Source organism: Lepidochelys olivacea, assembly GCF_965140295.1.
Source record: "Lepidochelys olivacea isolate rLepOli2 genome assembly, chromosome: 7".
Taxonomy (NCBI): domain Eukaryota; kingdom Metazoa; phylum Chordata; order Testudines; family Cheloniidae; genus Lepidochelys; species Lepidochelys olivacea.
In genome coordinates this window covers 32,949,870-32,966,415 of record NC_140417.1, presented here as the reverse complement: position 1 = coordinate 32,966,415, position 16,546 = coordinate 32,949,870, and the positions used below count along the sequence as shown (strand labels likewise).

At 57.6% G+C, this 16,546-nt stretch overlaps 1 protein-coding gene across 20 annotated transcripts in view; it reads left to right on the top strand.

Annotated features, from left to right (window-relative positions):
- Positions 1–16,546, top strand: part of NRXN2 (neurexin 2) — a 249,736-nt gene that overhangs the window by 221,908 nt on the left and 11,282 nt on the right. For all 20 annotated transcript variants that reach the window (XM_084633518.1, XM_084633520.1, XM_084633517.1 and 17 more), the window contains 2 exons: positions 5,564–5,886; positions 14,261–14,339. In XM_084633518.1, the coding sequence (XP_084489644.1) occupies positions 5,564–5,886; positions 14,261–14,339 (402 nt within the window). The remainder of the gene's footprint in view (positions 1–5,563; positions 5,887–14,260; positions 14,340–16,546) is intronic.

The window sequence follows — 16,546 nt, the reverse complement described above, 5'->3', positions numbered from 1 at the left end:
CATCCATCCATCCCCAGCACCCCCTTCCTTCCATCCCCACACACACCCATCCATCTGTCCCACACACCCTCTTCCTTCCTTCCATCCCCACAAACCCCCATCTATCTATCCATCCCCTATGCCCCCTTCCTTCCATCCCCACACCCACATCCTTCCATCCTCACACACCCCCATCCATCCATTCATCCCCCACACCCCCTTCCTTCATCCCCACAAACCGCCATCCATCCATCCGTTCCCTGCACCCCCTTCCTTCCTTCCATCCATCCCCCCACACCCCCATCCATCCATTTGTCCCTGACACCCTCTTTCTTCCATCCTCACACATCCCATCCATCTATCCCCACACTCCATCCATCCATACCAACAGACCCCCATCCATCCGTCCCTAGACACCCCCAAACATCCATCCCCACAAACACCCATCCATCTGTCCATCCCCACACCCACTTCCTTCCTTCCATCCTCACACACCCCCATCCATTCAGCCGTCCCCTGCACTCCCTCCCATCTATCCGCACACCCCCATCCATCCATCCTCACACACACCCTTCCTTCCATCCATCAGTCCCCTCACACCCCCTTCCTTCCTTCTGTCCCCTACACCCCCTTCCATCCCTCCATCCTCACATACACCCTTCCATCTGTCTGTTCCCACACACTTCCTTCCTTTCATCCGTCCACACGCCTGCCCTCCAATTCATCCATCACCCCCCACGCCCCCATCCATCCATCTGTCCCCCCACAAGCCTTTCCTTCCTTCTGTCCCCCCATACCCTTCCATCCATCTGTCCTCACATGCAACCATCCATACCCACACAGACTCCATCCATCCCCCATACACACCTCTCTGTTTATTATCTCATTCACTAATCAATTCATCTGACTGACCCATCTCTCCCCACACACACCCCTAGGCAACAGCTCAGCCATCCCTTCAGCACCGAGCCATCCCAGCCTGGTGCCTGCTGCACTCACAGTAGGCTTGGCCTTTCAACTTGCCGCACTAACCAGGGCCCAGGCTGGCAGTGCAAACCCTGGGGTGGGCTTTGGTCTCAGCGCTACAGGGAGAAAGGCACTGGGAAGAAACCAGCCCTCTCCCCTTGGAGCAGTACTCCATGCCCCCCTGCCTGTCGGTTTGTGGGGAGACGCCTTTGTGGGCAGCCTAGATCCCCCAGGCCACCCCTTTGTGGGACTAAATCGGATAGCACTACCTTCCCTGCTCTTGGTTTCTAGCCTGGGCCCTGGGCGGCTCTGCTGCTGCAGCCTGAACCTCTCTGTGCTGCCCCAACCCGCACTCAAACCAGGTGCCCAGAGACTGGGAGAAATGCCCCAGCTTGTGGTGGCTGGTTCCAAGCAGGGATCCACCATTGTTCAGCTTCATGGCTTGCCACTTGAACTTCTGCCATCAGCCCTGACTGAGCGGGAAGGGCCCTCTCTAGTGAGCCCCTGCCCCACTTCCTCAGAGGCCTGACTTTCGGCACTGCTGATCTTTGGGTGATCAGGCTGGCTCGCTGGGCACAGGGGCTCTGCCCGTGTGGGATAAGGAGCAAGCATCCCGGGACAGATAGTCTGTACCAGCGTCCCTGAGGGATCAAACGGAGGAAGAGATGAAGGATAGCAGAGAAGCAAGCAGGTTTGCCTCAGAATAATGCTTCCTTGGAGGCTTTTCAGCCAGTGTGGTAGCACCAGGTGCTCCATTAGACTGGCTGGCTCGTTCCCCTGAGACACACCCACACCAACAAACCCTTTTCCTGCTGGCAAGTCAGCTGGATTTAAACTAAGCCCCAACAAATGTGCATTTGCCACCACAAGATCCTTGTGTCTCACAGATGAGCTGATGCTTCCCCTTTTCACAAGCGTCCCAAGATTGGTGATCATCTGCGTTCACAAATATGACAAGTTTGGTGAGGCTCTGTTTGCAAGTGGCATGAGTTTGTTAACCCTCGGCCTTCACAAGCCTCACAACGTTGCCAGGCCTCACAACTCCCACAAGAGCAATCAGAGGGGGTTGGGGTGGTGGGAAGGAATCCAAGACAAATTTAACACAGGGCAGTATTGTGTGTGTGCACAGCCATCCGGGTGTAGGCCCTTAAAAAAATCCAGGTGGCAAATAAACCACATAACAAATAAGCTCTTTAAATAAGCAACAAACAAACCAAAAAATCCATCTAACGAGAGTGAAAACTAATTAATGCGCTAAACTCCCCCAAACTCAGGGAAAAACAAATGAATGGGAGGAGTCTGGGCTGTTGGGTGCCGATTTCTTAACCCCGAGCAAAAGAAAATTAAAACAAAAATAATCCTGTTTTCTAAAAAAACCCAAGAAGCTGAAACTCAGAGGGTTAAAAACCTGCCGATTTCCAGAGTATTCATCCAAAGCAGAAGCTGTGGTAAAGTCAGAGCGTTAACCAGCTGATAACGGTTCAGTAGGAGCCATCTGGAGTCGGTTTTGCTCACAACAGAAGGTCCCTTTAACAATCCTCCTCTCTTCTCTTTTTTTAAAAGGCGCCTTTGAAGGCGGGAGGGAGCGAGGAGAGAGAGTGATGGCGGGTGGGGCGGGGGAGTTGGCCAGGATTTGCTTTTCTAAACTGCTCTGCGCCACCTGGATGGCAGCTGGGATGTGGCCAATGGCGGGGGGGCCAGGGACAGGTTGGAAGGCAGATCAGTTTGATGGCACAGCTTCAGTCCCCACATGCGGCCCCCAGATTTAGATCAGCTGTTGGTGCTCACCATCACCCCAGCCCCCAAAACACATCCCAGCTAGCACCTGCCTGTGCCAGCCCAGTGTGGGCAACTAGGCCAGGATCCCACTTACACTCATGGGTCCCCCTTGCTCCTCCAGCCAGCTGTGCACCCCCACACCCCAAGGGCCTAGCCCTTCCCCACAAACACTTCCTCAGCTCTCCGCTCTGATAGACATATACCCCCTCACCAGCTCCTCCCCCCCCACACTTCTCCAGCCTTTCCCCCCCATAGACACATACCCCTCTCCAGCCCTTCCACACACACACCTCACCAGCCTCTATCCCATGGACACCTTCCCCTCTCCAGTTCCTTCCTATGAACACTTCCCCAGCCCTTCCCCCTCAGAGACACATACCCCCTCCAGCCCCTCCCCACGCACACCTCCCCAGGCCCTCTCCCCATAGACAGGTACCCCTCTCCAGCCCTTCCCCACGCATACCTCCACAGCCCCTCCCCACATAGACACATACCCATTGCCAGCCCCTCCCCACACACACCTCCCCAGCTCCTCCCACCATGTACACATACCCCTCTCCAGCTCCTCCACACACACACCTCCTGTGACATTCCCCTCTGGTGTTATCTGGACTGGTGATCTGCTAGGCCTCTCCAATCCTTGACTCTGGGAGCCAGCCTTACCCTGCTCTGCTGTGAGAACCCCCTCTCCTGGGCTGTTCACGCACAGTCTCTGGCATGTCAGCTGCTCCCAGCTATTTGCAAGCAAATGACACTAGCCAATATCTCCAGTCCCAGACACAACCCTAGGAACCTCCGTATTGCAGTGTCCTCCCCAGCCCACCCCCCATAGACATGTACCCTTCGCCAGCCCCTCCCCACACACCTCCCCTGTCCCTCCCACATACACACATACCTTTCCCCATCCCCTCCCCACACACACCTCCCCAGCCCCTCCCCCCATGGACACGTACCTCTCCCCAGACACACCTCCCAGACCCTCCCTCCATGGACACATACCCCTCTCGAGCCCCTCCCCACACACACCTCCCCAGCCCCTCCACCATAGACACATACCTCTCCCCAGCCCCTCCCCACACACACCTCCCCAGCCCCTCCTCCCATGGACAGTACCCCTCACCAGCCCTTCTCCACATACCCCTCCCTAGCCTCTCAACCATAGACATACCCCCTCTAGCCGCTCCCCACACACACCTCCCCAGCCCCTCCCCCCATAGACACCTAACCCCTTCCCATGCCCTCTCCAAACACACCTGCCCAGACCCTCCTCCATAGACATGTACCACTCTCCAGCCCCTCCCCTCACACACCTGCCCACAGTCTCTTAGGTGGGCAGGTACATTTGGCTCCTTCCCTCAGCCCCCGGCAGCTGCACTGCAGCCTTGTGTCTGATATGGGGGGGGGGGGGGCTGCACAGCTCTGAACTCCTGGGCCAACCGGCTCATGCCCCAACCTGCCCCTTCACCGCACACACTCCTTCCCCATTCGCTGGCCAGACCGGAGCCAGCACCCTGAGAGGGGAAGGGCCTTGTGTCCCATTCACCACCCCCATGAGCCAGTCATTCTCCTCTTCCATCTCCTGCAGTGGGGCCAGATTGGGGCTAGCGCCCCCTAGAGAGGAAGGCCCCATATCCCATTATCAGCCAAAGGGGATCTAACAATTCAAATGTCTGTGTTGTGTTCAGCACCTCTGTGCCTGCACGTCTCTCGCTCCTCCTCCGCTCACTGTCTCTGTTCCATGCAGGGTCTGTGAATGCAGAAATGGGTCCCAAGGGTCTGGGAGGGAAAGGGGGGCAGTTTGGGAGGGAAGATAGATAGATAGATAGAGGAGTGAGTATGGGGATGAATGGGTGGAGCAGGGGTAGGGATGGAGGCGGTGGAGGGATGGGGGCAGATAGATGTAGGGGTATGGGGAGATAGATGGAGGGGAGTTCAGGGATGTTGGATGGGTGGAGGTGTGGGAGATGGAGGGATGTGGGGGCAGATGGAGGGGCGGGGGGCTGTTAATGGAGAGGTGGGCGATTGGGTTGGAGGATGGAAGGATGTGTGTGGAGACAGATACATGGAGTGTGTAGAGGGATAATGTTTGGAGGAATGTGGGAGAGGATGGGGGGTGGTTGGGGGATGGAGGGAGGAGGTGGTGATTGGGGGGTGGATAGATGGAGTGGGTGGATAGATGGAAGAGGTAGCTGGGCAGATGGAGGGGGGATGGAAGGAGGGGGTGAATGGATGGAGGGAGGAGATGGAAGAAGGGGTGTGTGGTGGGGTGGAGGGATGGAGGGGGTTGGATGGAAGGGAGTGGAGGGAGCGGGTGGAGAGGTTGGAGAGCATGGAAGAAGTGGGTTTGGTTGGGTATGGAAGGAAGGAGGAGGTTGGATGGAAGGGGGTTGCGGTGATGGAAGAAGGAGATGTGTTTGGGGATGGAGGGAGTTGGATGGAGGGGATAGAAGAAGATGGGTGGTTGGGGGTAGAGGGAGGGAGGGGTATGTGACAGCCCGAAGCCATATGCAGCTGCGTTAGGAGCCAGTGCAGGGGTGGGTGGCTGGCAGGGAGTGAAGTGGGAGGAGGAAGTGAGAACGTGGTGGAGGGGCGTCGCTGTGGCCCCCAGTCAGGGCAGTGGCTGGGGGCTGTCATAGGGATCCCTGCCTTCTGCAGCCGCTGGCTGGCTGAGCTCTGCCTCTCTCCCGGCCCGCCATTCACTCAGGATCTTTCTTTCTCTGTTTATTCTTCCCTTCCCTGCGACCCCCACCCTGCAACTCCATCCCTCCTTCCCTCCATGGGCCTCATCCCTCCCCTTTCTCCCTTCCCCACCCTGACTCCCCCTCACGCCTCTTGGCAGGTCGACAGCTGACAATATTTAACAGCCAGGCCGCCATCAAGATCGGGGGCCGGGATCAGGGCCGCCCTTTCCAGGGCCAGATCTCGGGGCTCTACTACAACGGGCTCAAGGTGCTGTCCCTGGCGGCCGAGAGTGACCCCAACGTGTGGGTGGAGGGGAACCTCCGGTTGGTGGGCGAGGTGCCCTCCGTCATGACCACCGAGACCACTGCCACCACCCTGCTGGCCGACATGTCCACCACCATCATGGAGACCACCACCACCATGGCCACCACCACCACGCGGCGCGGCCGCTCTCCCACCATGCGTGACAGCATCACCCAGGTGAGTGGGGGGAGGGGAGAGAGGAAGGTGGGGGGGTCTAGTACTCGGGGGAAGGGAGATGGGAAGGTGGCAGGGGTCTGGTACCCAGGGGGGTGGGTGGGAAGGTGGGGGGCTCTGGTACTCAGGAGAAGGGAGATGGGAAGGTGCGGGGCTAGTCTGGTACCCAGGGGAGGAGAGATGGGAAGGTGGAGGGAGTCTGGTACTCAGGGAAGGGATCTGGGAAGGTGGGGGGGTCTGGTACCCAGGGGAGGGGAGATGGGAAAGTGGGAGGAGTCTGGTACTTGGGGAAGGAAGCTGGGAAGGTGGCGGGGGGGCGGTCTTGTACCCAGGGGAGGGGAGATGGAAAGGTGGTGGGAGTCTGGTACCCAGGGGAGTTGAGATGGGAAGATGGGGCGGGTCTGGTACCTGGGAAAGGGAGATGGGAAGGGTGGGAGGGGGCTCTGGTACTCAGGGGAGGGGAGATGGGAAGGTGGGGGGAGTCTGGTACCTGGGGGAGTTGAGATGGGAAGGTGAGGGGGGCAGTCTGGTACCGGGGAAGTTGAGATGGGAAGGTGGGGCGGGTCTGGTACCTGGGAAAGGGAGATGGGAAGGTGTTGGTGGGCCTCTGGTACTCGGGGGAGGGTATATGGGAAGGTAGGGGGAGGCCTGGTAACCAGGGGGGCTGAATGGGGAGTTTGGGAGGTAGGCAAAATGCGAGGGGTCTCTTTCTCCTATCCTGTATCTCCATCCCCTGGGCTCCCCCAGGGTTGGCAACTCCCAGGTAAGGCAGGGGACCGGTGAGGTGCCAGGGGATGCCTGCGGGGTCCAGTCTCCTGTCCTGACATAGTTGCAGGGTTCACTGCCCTGCTGTTCCCCTGCCAGGTCTCTAAGTGGCCCCCTTGTCACAGATCCACAGGCTCGGGGCTGTGCCCTTGGCTTTGGAACAGTCTCTTGGAGGAAGTGCCAGACCCCAGGGCTCTCGCTCTTCCTCCAGGGCAGGTCAAGTGGCCTCCCGCCTGCTGTGACTCACCCTCTGGGGTCCAGCCCTCCTGCTTCCCCCTTAGCTCTGCCCAGCAAGTCCAGCTGTGTCAGATTCCTGGCAGAGCCTTGGCCACCCCTCAGGACTGATGCCCCTCAGCCGGCATTTCCAGTGACCCTCGAGCAGCGTCCCCAGGGCAGCCGGTTTATTAGTCACCTGGCACCAGCAGAGGCAGCCCGTGGCTTAGCACAGAGAGCTGAAGGTTAAAGCACAGTCCATTCGGCTCAGCCCAGAGCCCAGCCCCGCGGTCAGGCTCTGTCTGTCTGTCTGCCTGCCCGCCTCGGTCTGTTCCCAGGTGGGAGCTGCCAGCTTCCTCCAGCAGCCAGCGCTTCACCCCCCAGCCCTTTCTTCTCCAGCTGGGGTCTGGGCTCAGCTTCCCTGCTGAGAGGTGGGGAAATCCGTCTCCCTCTGGGTCCTTGGCTGCTCTAGGTGGCATTGGCCTGGTGATCAGGTTTGCCATTATCTTCTTGGATTTGCCATTGATTTGCGGTTGTGACTCATTCAGTCTCAGACAGCAAGGTGACGTTCATACCTATGTCTACCAGCCTGCCCTGAGAGCAGACAGTCCTTTCTTTCCCATTGGGAAGCCATGCAAAATACTGGGGAAACACATAGGCTTCATAAAACTGTTACAGAAAATGGCCACTTTGTCACTCGCCCTCATGGGCCAGGCCTCCTCCAGACCTTTACCGCTCCTGGGGAGATGGCAGCACACTGCAGATGAACTATGGTCCCCCACAGGTGCTTCCTTGGGAGCCTGTGACCAGAGATACACAACACCCAGATAGCATTCTGAATCCAAAGTGGTGTGCAGCTAGCAAGAGGTTCAATGCATCGGAGGCAAGGGAAGTTTACAGTCTGTACGTGTCTATCTGGAGCTTGTCTACACAGGAACGCTAAACTGGATTGAGGGAGTGGGTGAATTGAAAGCAGACTAGCTATTCCTCATGAATTCTGTCTGGGGAGGGGACACCGATTCCAGATTAAGAGCATCCACAGATACAAACCCTTACCAGCCCCTCCTCCCCCAGAGGGCAAACTAGGCAGGGCTAGCTTCTCCAGACACACTTGATTTGGTCCCCCTTTAAGCCCTGCTGGGATCTTTTGTTCTCCCGAGTATGCTCTCCTCAAACCAGGCTGGCGGAAGGCTGGAGCTGGAATCCTCAATGCTAACAGACCTGGCGTGTTGTCCCTTAGCAAGCTGGGAGCACTTGGAGAGAGGTGGCTTGGTGGAACCATTCTCTGGCCAACCCGCTAGTGACTCAAACCAATCTGGGCAGTCAGGCCGGGCAGGAAACGATTTTCTGTCCCATGGGGCTTTTGATGATCTCGTTCGTTTGTCCCCAGAGGAGAAGTCAAAATGTGGACAGTGCATAGTTGAGGGGAAACCTGTCAGTTGGGGAAATGGAAATCATTCAGCAGAGGAGGGAGGTTCTGGAGCAGCCCTGTGGCAGCGCGTGGCTCTCCAATTTGAAGATGGAACTGGTTCTGTTTCTGACCCAGATTCTCTGATGGAGGTGCCTGCGATAGCAGGGTCTGGACTCGGTGACCCGGGGTCCCTCCCAGCCCCATGGCCCTGTGGTTTTGATTGGTTTTCCTTCTCTTTTGTAACCTTTGGTCTGAATTAAGTTAATTTGGAAAGGGAAATTCATTTTGAGCCAACCCTCCAAATCTTTCCAGTTCAAAAGAATCAGCCATTTGGAAGCTTGTTTCTGACATTTTTTTCAAGCCAGGGAATTTGTCAGAGCCTCCCCAACCCCAGGGACACGTTGAGCTTTGACGAATGGGCCCTTTTGGCAATGAAACATTTCATCAAAGTGTTTCTGACCAGCTGGAACAGTCAGCCAGGCAAAGGTTCATTTGGCAAAGCCGGATTCATAAAGTCCGAGGCCAGAAGGGACCATTGTGATCATCTAGTCTGACCTCCTGAAAAACCTCCTGCATAGGCCTTTGCTGAATTCACTGCTGGGTGAACTAGAGCAGATCTGTTAGAAAAACATCCCAGCTGTATACCCACAGCTCTTGGTAAGCCAGTGCCATCCCCCTGCCAGGCCACTGTACAATAGCCATACATCACAGCCCTGGAGCCCTGCTCCCTGAGCTGGCATCTCCTGAGAATAGGGCTGAGTCAGCCAGAACTGGCCCCCAAGTAAGGAAACAGCAGGGGGCAGGTGACTGCAGTCCTTTGGGAGGGGGTGAGGGCAATCCCTGCAATCACAATGGAGCGATCGGGGATGGGGGCAGAGCGGGAACGGTATTTAAAACCCCCAAATTAATTTCTGGGAGAGGCATCACATCAATGTCACACAAACAACTGCGGGGAGAGGCGGAATGGGCAGGGCGGGGAGCAGGATGGAGGGGAGGTAGGCAGGGCCTAGTGCTTGTGGGGGTTGAGGGGTGGGCAGGGCCTGGAGCTGGGAGGTAGGCAGGGGGGTGGAGGAGGATGGAGGCGGTGAGGGCAGGGACTGGGCAAGGATGGATGGCGTGGGCAGGAGCTGCAGTTGGAGAAGGGGAGTGAAGGGGATGGGGAGGATGGATGAGTGGGCTTGGCCTGGTGGTCAGGGATGGAGGGCAGGGGCTGGAGCAAGATGGAAGGGTGCAGTACCTGGGAGAAGGGAGGCAAGGGGAGCATGGGTGGGTGGGCAGAGGGCAGGGTCCAGAGAAGGATGGAGGGGGCAGGCCAGGGGCTGGTGCTGTGCTGCCCAGATCAGGGTGTAGGACGATGTTATTCACCTCTGGGGTCACCCTCCCCAGGAGCTGCTGCTGCAGCAGCCACAGGATTTTTCTTCTTCCTCATGCCCATGTGTATGAAAAATAAAAATCGCTGACAAAGTCATCTTCCTGTTGCCATGGCATCCAGAGCAGTAATTAGACCAGCCTGATTTCCCATCCTTGAGAGAGAGGCTGGGAGGGGTAGGTTTTGGGGAGGAGAGGGGGAATGACTCAGAGATGCAACGCAGGGAGTTTAAAGCGGATTCTATTTGCGGTGGGTTTTTCTATGCTCTGGCACCCAGGCGCCCCTCCAGAGAGCGTTCTCTGCCCAGGGGGGCTGGGGGGGCCACGAGGAAGGGACAGTGGCTTAGCCCCACCACAAACAAGACGTGAGCTGGGCAGAGAGGGGAATAGAACCTGGAAACCTGGCTCCCAGCCCCCCACCCAACCCACTGGACCCCACTCCCCTCCAAGCGCTGGGGATAGAACCCCGGAGTCCTTTGCTCAGTCCACTAGAAAGTGCTGGATACAAACAGCTCCTTGTCCCAGGTCCCCAGCAGTTCATCCGTCCTGGGTGCTCACCCACTGCCTCCTGTTTAGGAGTGGGGAGGCTCAGAGCTGAGTGTGGGATCCTTACTTTGGGGGGGCTCCCCAGGCTGGACCTAGGGGGACGAGCCCCTCCATGCTCCATGTATAGAACATATTTGCAGTAACCTCTTGATGTGGTGCTGATTTGCAGTTGGACTACATGCATCCATGGCTCCTCTATGTGGCAGGGGGACAGCCCGGCCGTGGGGCTCAGGGGGCAGTGGTGGGCAGGGGCTGTGCACAGTTGCATGGCAGGGACAGTGAGTCTCATTAGTCGGTTGGGGCCAAGCCAGGATACTGATGGGATTAATGCACTGGCTGTACCCATTAGGGAGGGATTTATGGCTGTAATGAGGGGCCAGCATGGGGCACAGGAGCGCTGGCACCGAGCCATGAGGAGACCAGAGATCCATCACACAGGACTGCCTGGGGGGGGGGGGTTGCTATGTGACAGCCACATCACAGACCCCTCCCCCAACCGAGATCTGGTCCCCATCAGGCTGGGCACTGCACAGACCCTCCCCAACAGAGATCAGGGTTTGTGTCACGCCACAGGCTGCACAGACCACCTGACACTCAGGCATCCTGTCGCACTGGACAGCACACAGGCCCCCCCCCACAGAGAGCGGGATCCCCATCATGCCAGGCATTGCACAGAACCACTACTGAGATCAGGGTCCCTGTCGCACCTGGCATTGCAAAGACCCAGCAACTGAGATTGGGGTCCCCTTGGGCCAGGCACTGCACAGGCCCCCACCCCCAACCAAGTTCATGGCTCCATGGGCCAGCTCTGCACAGACACCTAGTGAGAGACCATCTCTGCCCCCAAAGAGCTTACGAGCTGGAGGCACAGAGAGCAATGGAGACTGGGAGTCAAGACCTCGGGGTTCCATCCCAGCAGTGGGAGGGCTGGTGGTTAGAGCAGGGGGCTGGGAGTCAGGACTCCAGGGCTCTAGTCCCCATTGCATCTGGAGGGCACATGCTGTTGAAGGCCTGGCAGAATGGCAGCTTCCCCCTCGGGCAAGGACTCTGTCCTATTGGGAGCAGGGGGTGCTTTGGTAACACAGCTCATCCTTTCTGCACTTAAGAAGCAGCCTGGTCTCCAGGCCTCCTGTCAGGCTCTGCCCCAGAGCCCTGCTTTTCAAGGCAGCTCCATTGATCTCTGACACGTGCTGGCAGGAGCAGGGCACACTTCCCCTGCTGCTGTTCACTGGTATGCCCAGACCCTCTCGGCATGGCTCACATGGGCACTGACCGCAGCCCGTTCCGCAGGGGCAGCACAGCACTGCTAAAGCAGTCGGCGCTTTCCACCGACAGCTTGTGCTGCACTGAGTGCAAGGGGCGAGCGCCCCGTGGAGCCCTGCAGCCCATGCCCCCAGCACTGCCTGCGACAGAACGTCTCTCCTGAGCCCCTACCCTGAGCCTTACAGCACCCTGCCTCTGCCTGCCAGCACTCTCTGCTGGCCTCCCACCCCACTCCCTGCAGCACAGCACCTCCTAGTGCAGCCCAGGCTCAAGGGAGAGCACCCCCTACTGATCCCCCCAGCACCTGCTAGGTCCCCCTACTAGCCAGGCCCAGCAGTGCTTAGCTGGGGAATTGCCTCATGATTCCACTTGCCCTAAGTCCTTCGCCACCTCAGTCGCTATTTCAAGGGGCTAGTGGCCCACGGGGAAGCGGCTCAAGAGCCCTGGAGGACCTGATTGAGAGTACTCACCCCAGGAGGACCTGATTGAGAGCCCTCAAGGCGGAGAGCCCTTGGAGGTGTGAGTGTGCTGTGGAGGAGAGGTCTTGGGTTTAGAGGGAGCCTGCTACATCACCCATTAACTCCAAAGGAAGCCAAATTGGGAAAGTTAATGAACAGCCAGGGGGAGGGGGAATCCCCCATGGGATTGCATATGCCCCACCCCTTCTGTGTCCTCACCCGACCTGCCCTTCCTAGTCACACCCTGTAAAGGGGAGACCAGTACCAGCCCCCTAAAATCCTCTCCAGATTTGCCTTCAAGCTATGGCTTTTGGGGCCAGGGGCTCCTGGATGTCCCCTGCTATTCAGAGCAGGCTTCTGCCTTTCTGAAGGGAGGGGCAGTGGCTCATGGGGTGCAGGGAGGGGAGGGGGTATTTGGGATTAAATGCAGGAAAAGGGGGGGATCAGATACAGATGGGTGGGGGTAAACCAGAACAGCTGGCTGCAGAAGAGGCAAGGATTAGACACAGCTGGGGGCGGGGGGGTGAGAAATGATCAGTCACAGCTGGTTGTTTGGGGGAGGAGGGGCAATTAGACACAGTGGGGTGTGTGAGGGGGCATCAGACAGCTGGTTGGCTGTGCAGGGGGAGGGGTGATCAGACACAGCTGGCTGTGTGCGGAAGGGGGAGAAATAGACCCAGCTGGCTGATGATCAGCTAGCTGATTTACAACAGGGTGAGGATTAGGCACATCTGGCTGCGGGTGGAGGGATCTGTTTTAGCTGGCTGAGTGCAGGAGGGAGGGGTGACAATCAGACACACCTGGGTGTGGGGGATTTGTCACAGCTGGCTGTGTGCAGGGGGGAGGGGTGGCGACCAGACACAGCTGGTTGCAGCGGGTGTGGGGGTGATTTGTCACAGTTGGCTGTGTGCAGGGGGGAGGGGCGATGACCAGACACAGCTGACTGCGGGCAGGGGAGGTGAGAAATAGACCCAGTGGCTGAGGGGGGATGATCAGACTGCTGACTGCAGGGTAAGGATTAGACATAGCTGGATGCGGGGAAGGGGATTAGACATAGCTGGCTGCAGGAGAGGGGCTGATCAGACATAGCTGGCTGCAGAAGAGGGGAGGCATTAGATACAGCTGGCTCCATGTGAACGGGGCGAGCTGTGTGACTGCAGCGGGGTATCGCCCCCCTTCACACACACTCTGCAGTGCTTCCACATTGCCATTCCTGCTGCTGTGCCAGGGCCCTGATTGATTCCCTGCCCCCGGGGTCCCTGTCCAAGTCTTTGTTATGTTAATTCCGACACGCTGAGCATGATCCCCGCAGCCAGCTCTGGAATACTGATTGCTGGGGAGCAGGCCCCTCCCTTCACGTACCACATGGCACCCTCGCTGGATGGGGAACAGGGAGATGGATAGGTGGGAGCCAGACCGAGCCAGCCCAGTATCCCCCTGGCCCAGCTCAGAGGAATGGGCTAGCAGCCCGGTGTCCCCACCTCGCTTCCATCCTAGATTAGACCAATGGGCCCAGCTGGCCCTGCATAGATGAGATTGGGACCCCCTTGTGTTTGGTGCTACACAGACACAGACAGGCCCTGTCCCAAAGACACAGGGTGGGAGAGGAAGTGGGGGTGGGGGAAGGAGTCACTTAAAGTCAGTGGCAGAGGCAGAAATAGAACTTACGAATCCTGACTCCCAGCTCCCCCAACAATTAGGCCCCCTTCCGCTCCCAGAGCCAGGGCTAAAACTCCAGAGTCCCAGGCCAGTGTCTATCCCCAAGGCTCCCAGACCCGACCACGGCTGTTCGCCAGCCAAGCTGTGTGTCTGACCCAGTGGGACCGCACAGTACGGTCTCCCACTTGCTTTGCGCTGCACTGGGATGTGGGAGACACAGGCCAAGGGTACTGGCCTGGCCTAGCAACCTGTGCTGGCCTAGCCCTGTGGCATATTGGCGGCCTGTATTGCCAGAAGAGGTTTTTGCTGTCAGTGTAGGCACACCGCCTCTCCGAGCCATTCTTCCCGCTGCCTAGCTGCATCTGCACCGGGGGCTAGGGCAGTGTAGCTATGGGGGCTGGGGAGGGGTTCACACCCCTGCACACCGTGACTGTGTGGACCTAAATTTGAAGTGGTGCCCAGGCCTCAGAGACCTGACTTTGAGGCACGAGGTCCTACCATAGGTGATGGGGACCAAAACATGAGAGTGTGTGAGGAGCGCCCAGGCCTGGCAGGCTCAGGGTGCGAGGAATGGTCCATGAACTCCTCCCCCTCCAGGGGGCACTAGCTCCAGGCTGGCCCTAGGCTGGGGGCTGTGTGCGGGGAGGGCACGCCCTGCACCACCTCACTGAGCTGTGCTCTCCTCTCTCCCCAGAACACAGATGACCTGTTGGTGGCGTCAGCTGAGTGCCCCAGTGATGATGAGGACCTGGAGGAGTGTGAGCCCAGCACAGGTGGGTCCTTCTCTCTGCTGCTGGCATGTGTGGGTAGGGGGCTTCTCCAGGGTGCACTGGACACACACCCTGACACACTGTCCCCTCTACACACACACACCCTGGCAAAGACACACATCCCGTACACACCCTGACACACTGTCCCCTCTACACACACACACCCTGGCAAAGACACACATCCTATATACACCCTGACACACTGACCCCTCTACACACACACACCCTGGCAAAGACACACATCCCGTACACACCCTGACATACTGTCCCCTCTACACACACACCCTGGCAAAGACACACATCCCATACACACCCTGACACACTGTCCCCCCTATATCTCCTACACATGCACACAGCCACACCCATACACCCTACACAGCCCCTGACACACTGTGCTGCTTACACACACACTGACACACTAACCGCACTCACCCCTACACACACATTAACCTACACACACTGACACACACATCCCTTTACACACACACACACTCCTGCACTCATTGAGGCACACACACACTTAGGTGCACTCACACGCATGCACCACATTTACACACACATCCGCATATCCCTGTGTATGCACACAGAAACACACATGCAGAGGCACAAACCTCTGTGTGCACACTGACGCACAAACTTCTGTTCATGAATGCACAAACCTACACAATCCCTGTGCTCATGCGTGCACACAGACACCCCTTTGAACTCACACACAAACACCTGTTGGTGACCTGACACATTGCTACATGCACACACTCACACAAAGACACATCCCTGTGAACTCATAAAGCTACACACTTGTGTACACTCACACACATAAGACACAGCCTTATGAACTCACATAGTGCTACACACACGCAAGCACACCCCTATGGATACCTGCACAGAGAGAGACAATCCTATGAACTCACCCAACACTACCCTCTTACCCCTATGCACACACAAATAGAGAGAGAAACCTGTGAACTCACACATCTGCACCCTCATGCACACACACCCTGATTCCCCCATAAACTCCCCACCCCCAGTTCTATGCTGTATTATGCTAACCCACTGCCCCTCCCCACTGATCAGGTCTTCAGTATCAAACCTGTATTTAGCAGGCACCCTCCCCACACCCTTAGACACCTCAGGGTCTGGCTGACCCAACACATTCAGCCCCTGGCCTCCCTTACCATCCTGTCTGCCTTTCTCCAGACAGGCGGAGGGTGCAATGGCTCCCCTACACCCCACCTCTCTCCCAGCACCTGCTCCAGGATTTACAAGACCAAAGAGTTAGCTGGAGCCACCCATCCCCCATCACACAAATCCAAGCCCAACTGGGAAAAGTGGGAATAGAACCCAGGAGTCCTCGCTCCCAGCTCTCAATCCCCTGCTCTAACCATTAGACCCCACTCCCCTCACAGAGCCAGGGATAGAACCCGGGAGTCCTGGCTTCAACACACTCCTCCACCCCTCTCTAATCACAAGATCCCACTCCCCTCACGGAGCCAGGGATAGAACCCAGGAGTCCTGGCTTCCAGCCCCCACTGTTCAAAGCACTGGATCCCACTCCCCTCCCAGCATACAGATTCAGGCCCAGCTTGTGAAGCATCCCTTTATTACCTCCTTTCCCATTTGCTGACAGAATGAAAGGGCCTTTAGTGGTTCAGGAATTATTGCTGTAGCAGACTGATAAGCAGCTGCTGCACCCCACCCTAGAGGTGGCTGCATCTCAGCACTAGGCAGGGGAAACTGCCCCCATTCCCTACACCAGAGGTGGCTGCATCTCCACACTGGGTGACAGATCCCTGTGTAAACAGACAGCATTACCCACTCCAGAGGTGGATGCATCTCCACACTGAGTGCTAAACCAGGGCTAGGGAAACCTAAGAGGTGGACACTCCCTGCTTGAGCAGGGAGGTTTTTCAGAAGGAAGAAGAGGTTTACCTCTGGCTTGCTGTGATCTGGCTGTGCTCCTTTGTGCCATGTTGTCATTTATGCTGCAATTGGGGAATCCCTCAGGGAGAAGTACCCTGCGGGGGGTGGGGAGGTTGGTGTCCAGGGCCTCTAAATCCCTCTCCACTCCTCACAAAGAGCAGAGGAGGCAGAGGGAGGCAATGATTAATGGGATCTAGGGGGACTTTGGGAGCTTTGATTGGCTCCAGCTCATGTTGCCAGGCTGAGAGGATAGAAAATGTTAGGTTCCCAGATGATCTCCAGAAATGCTC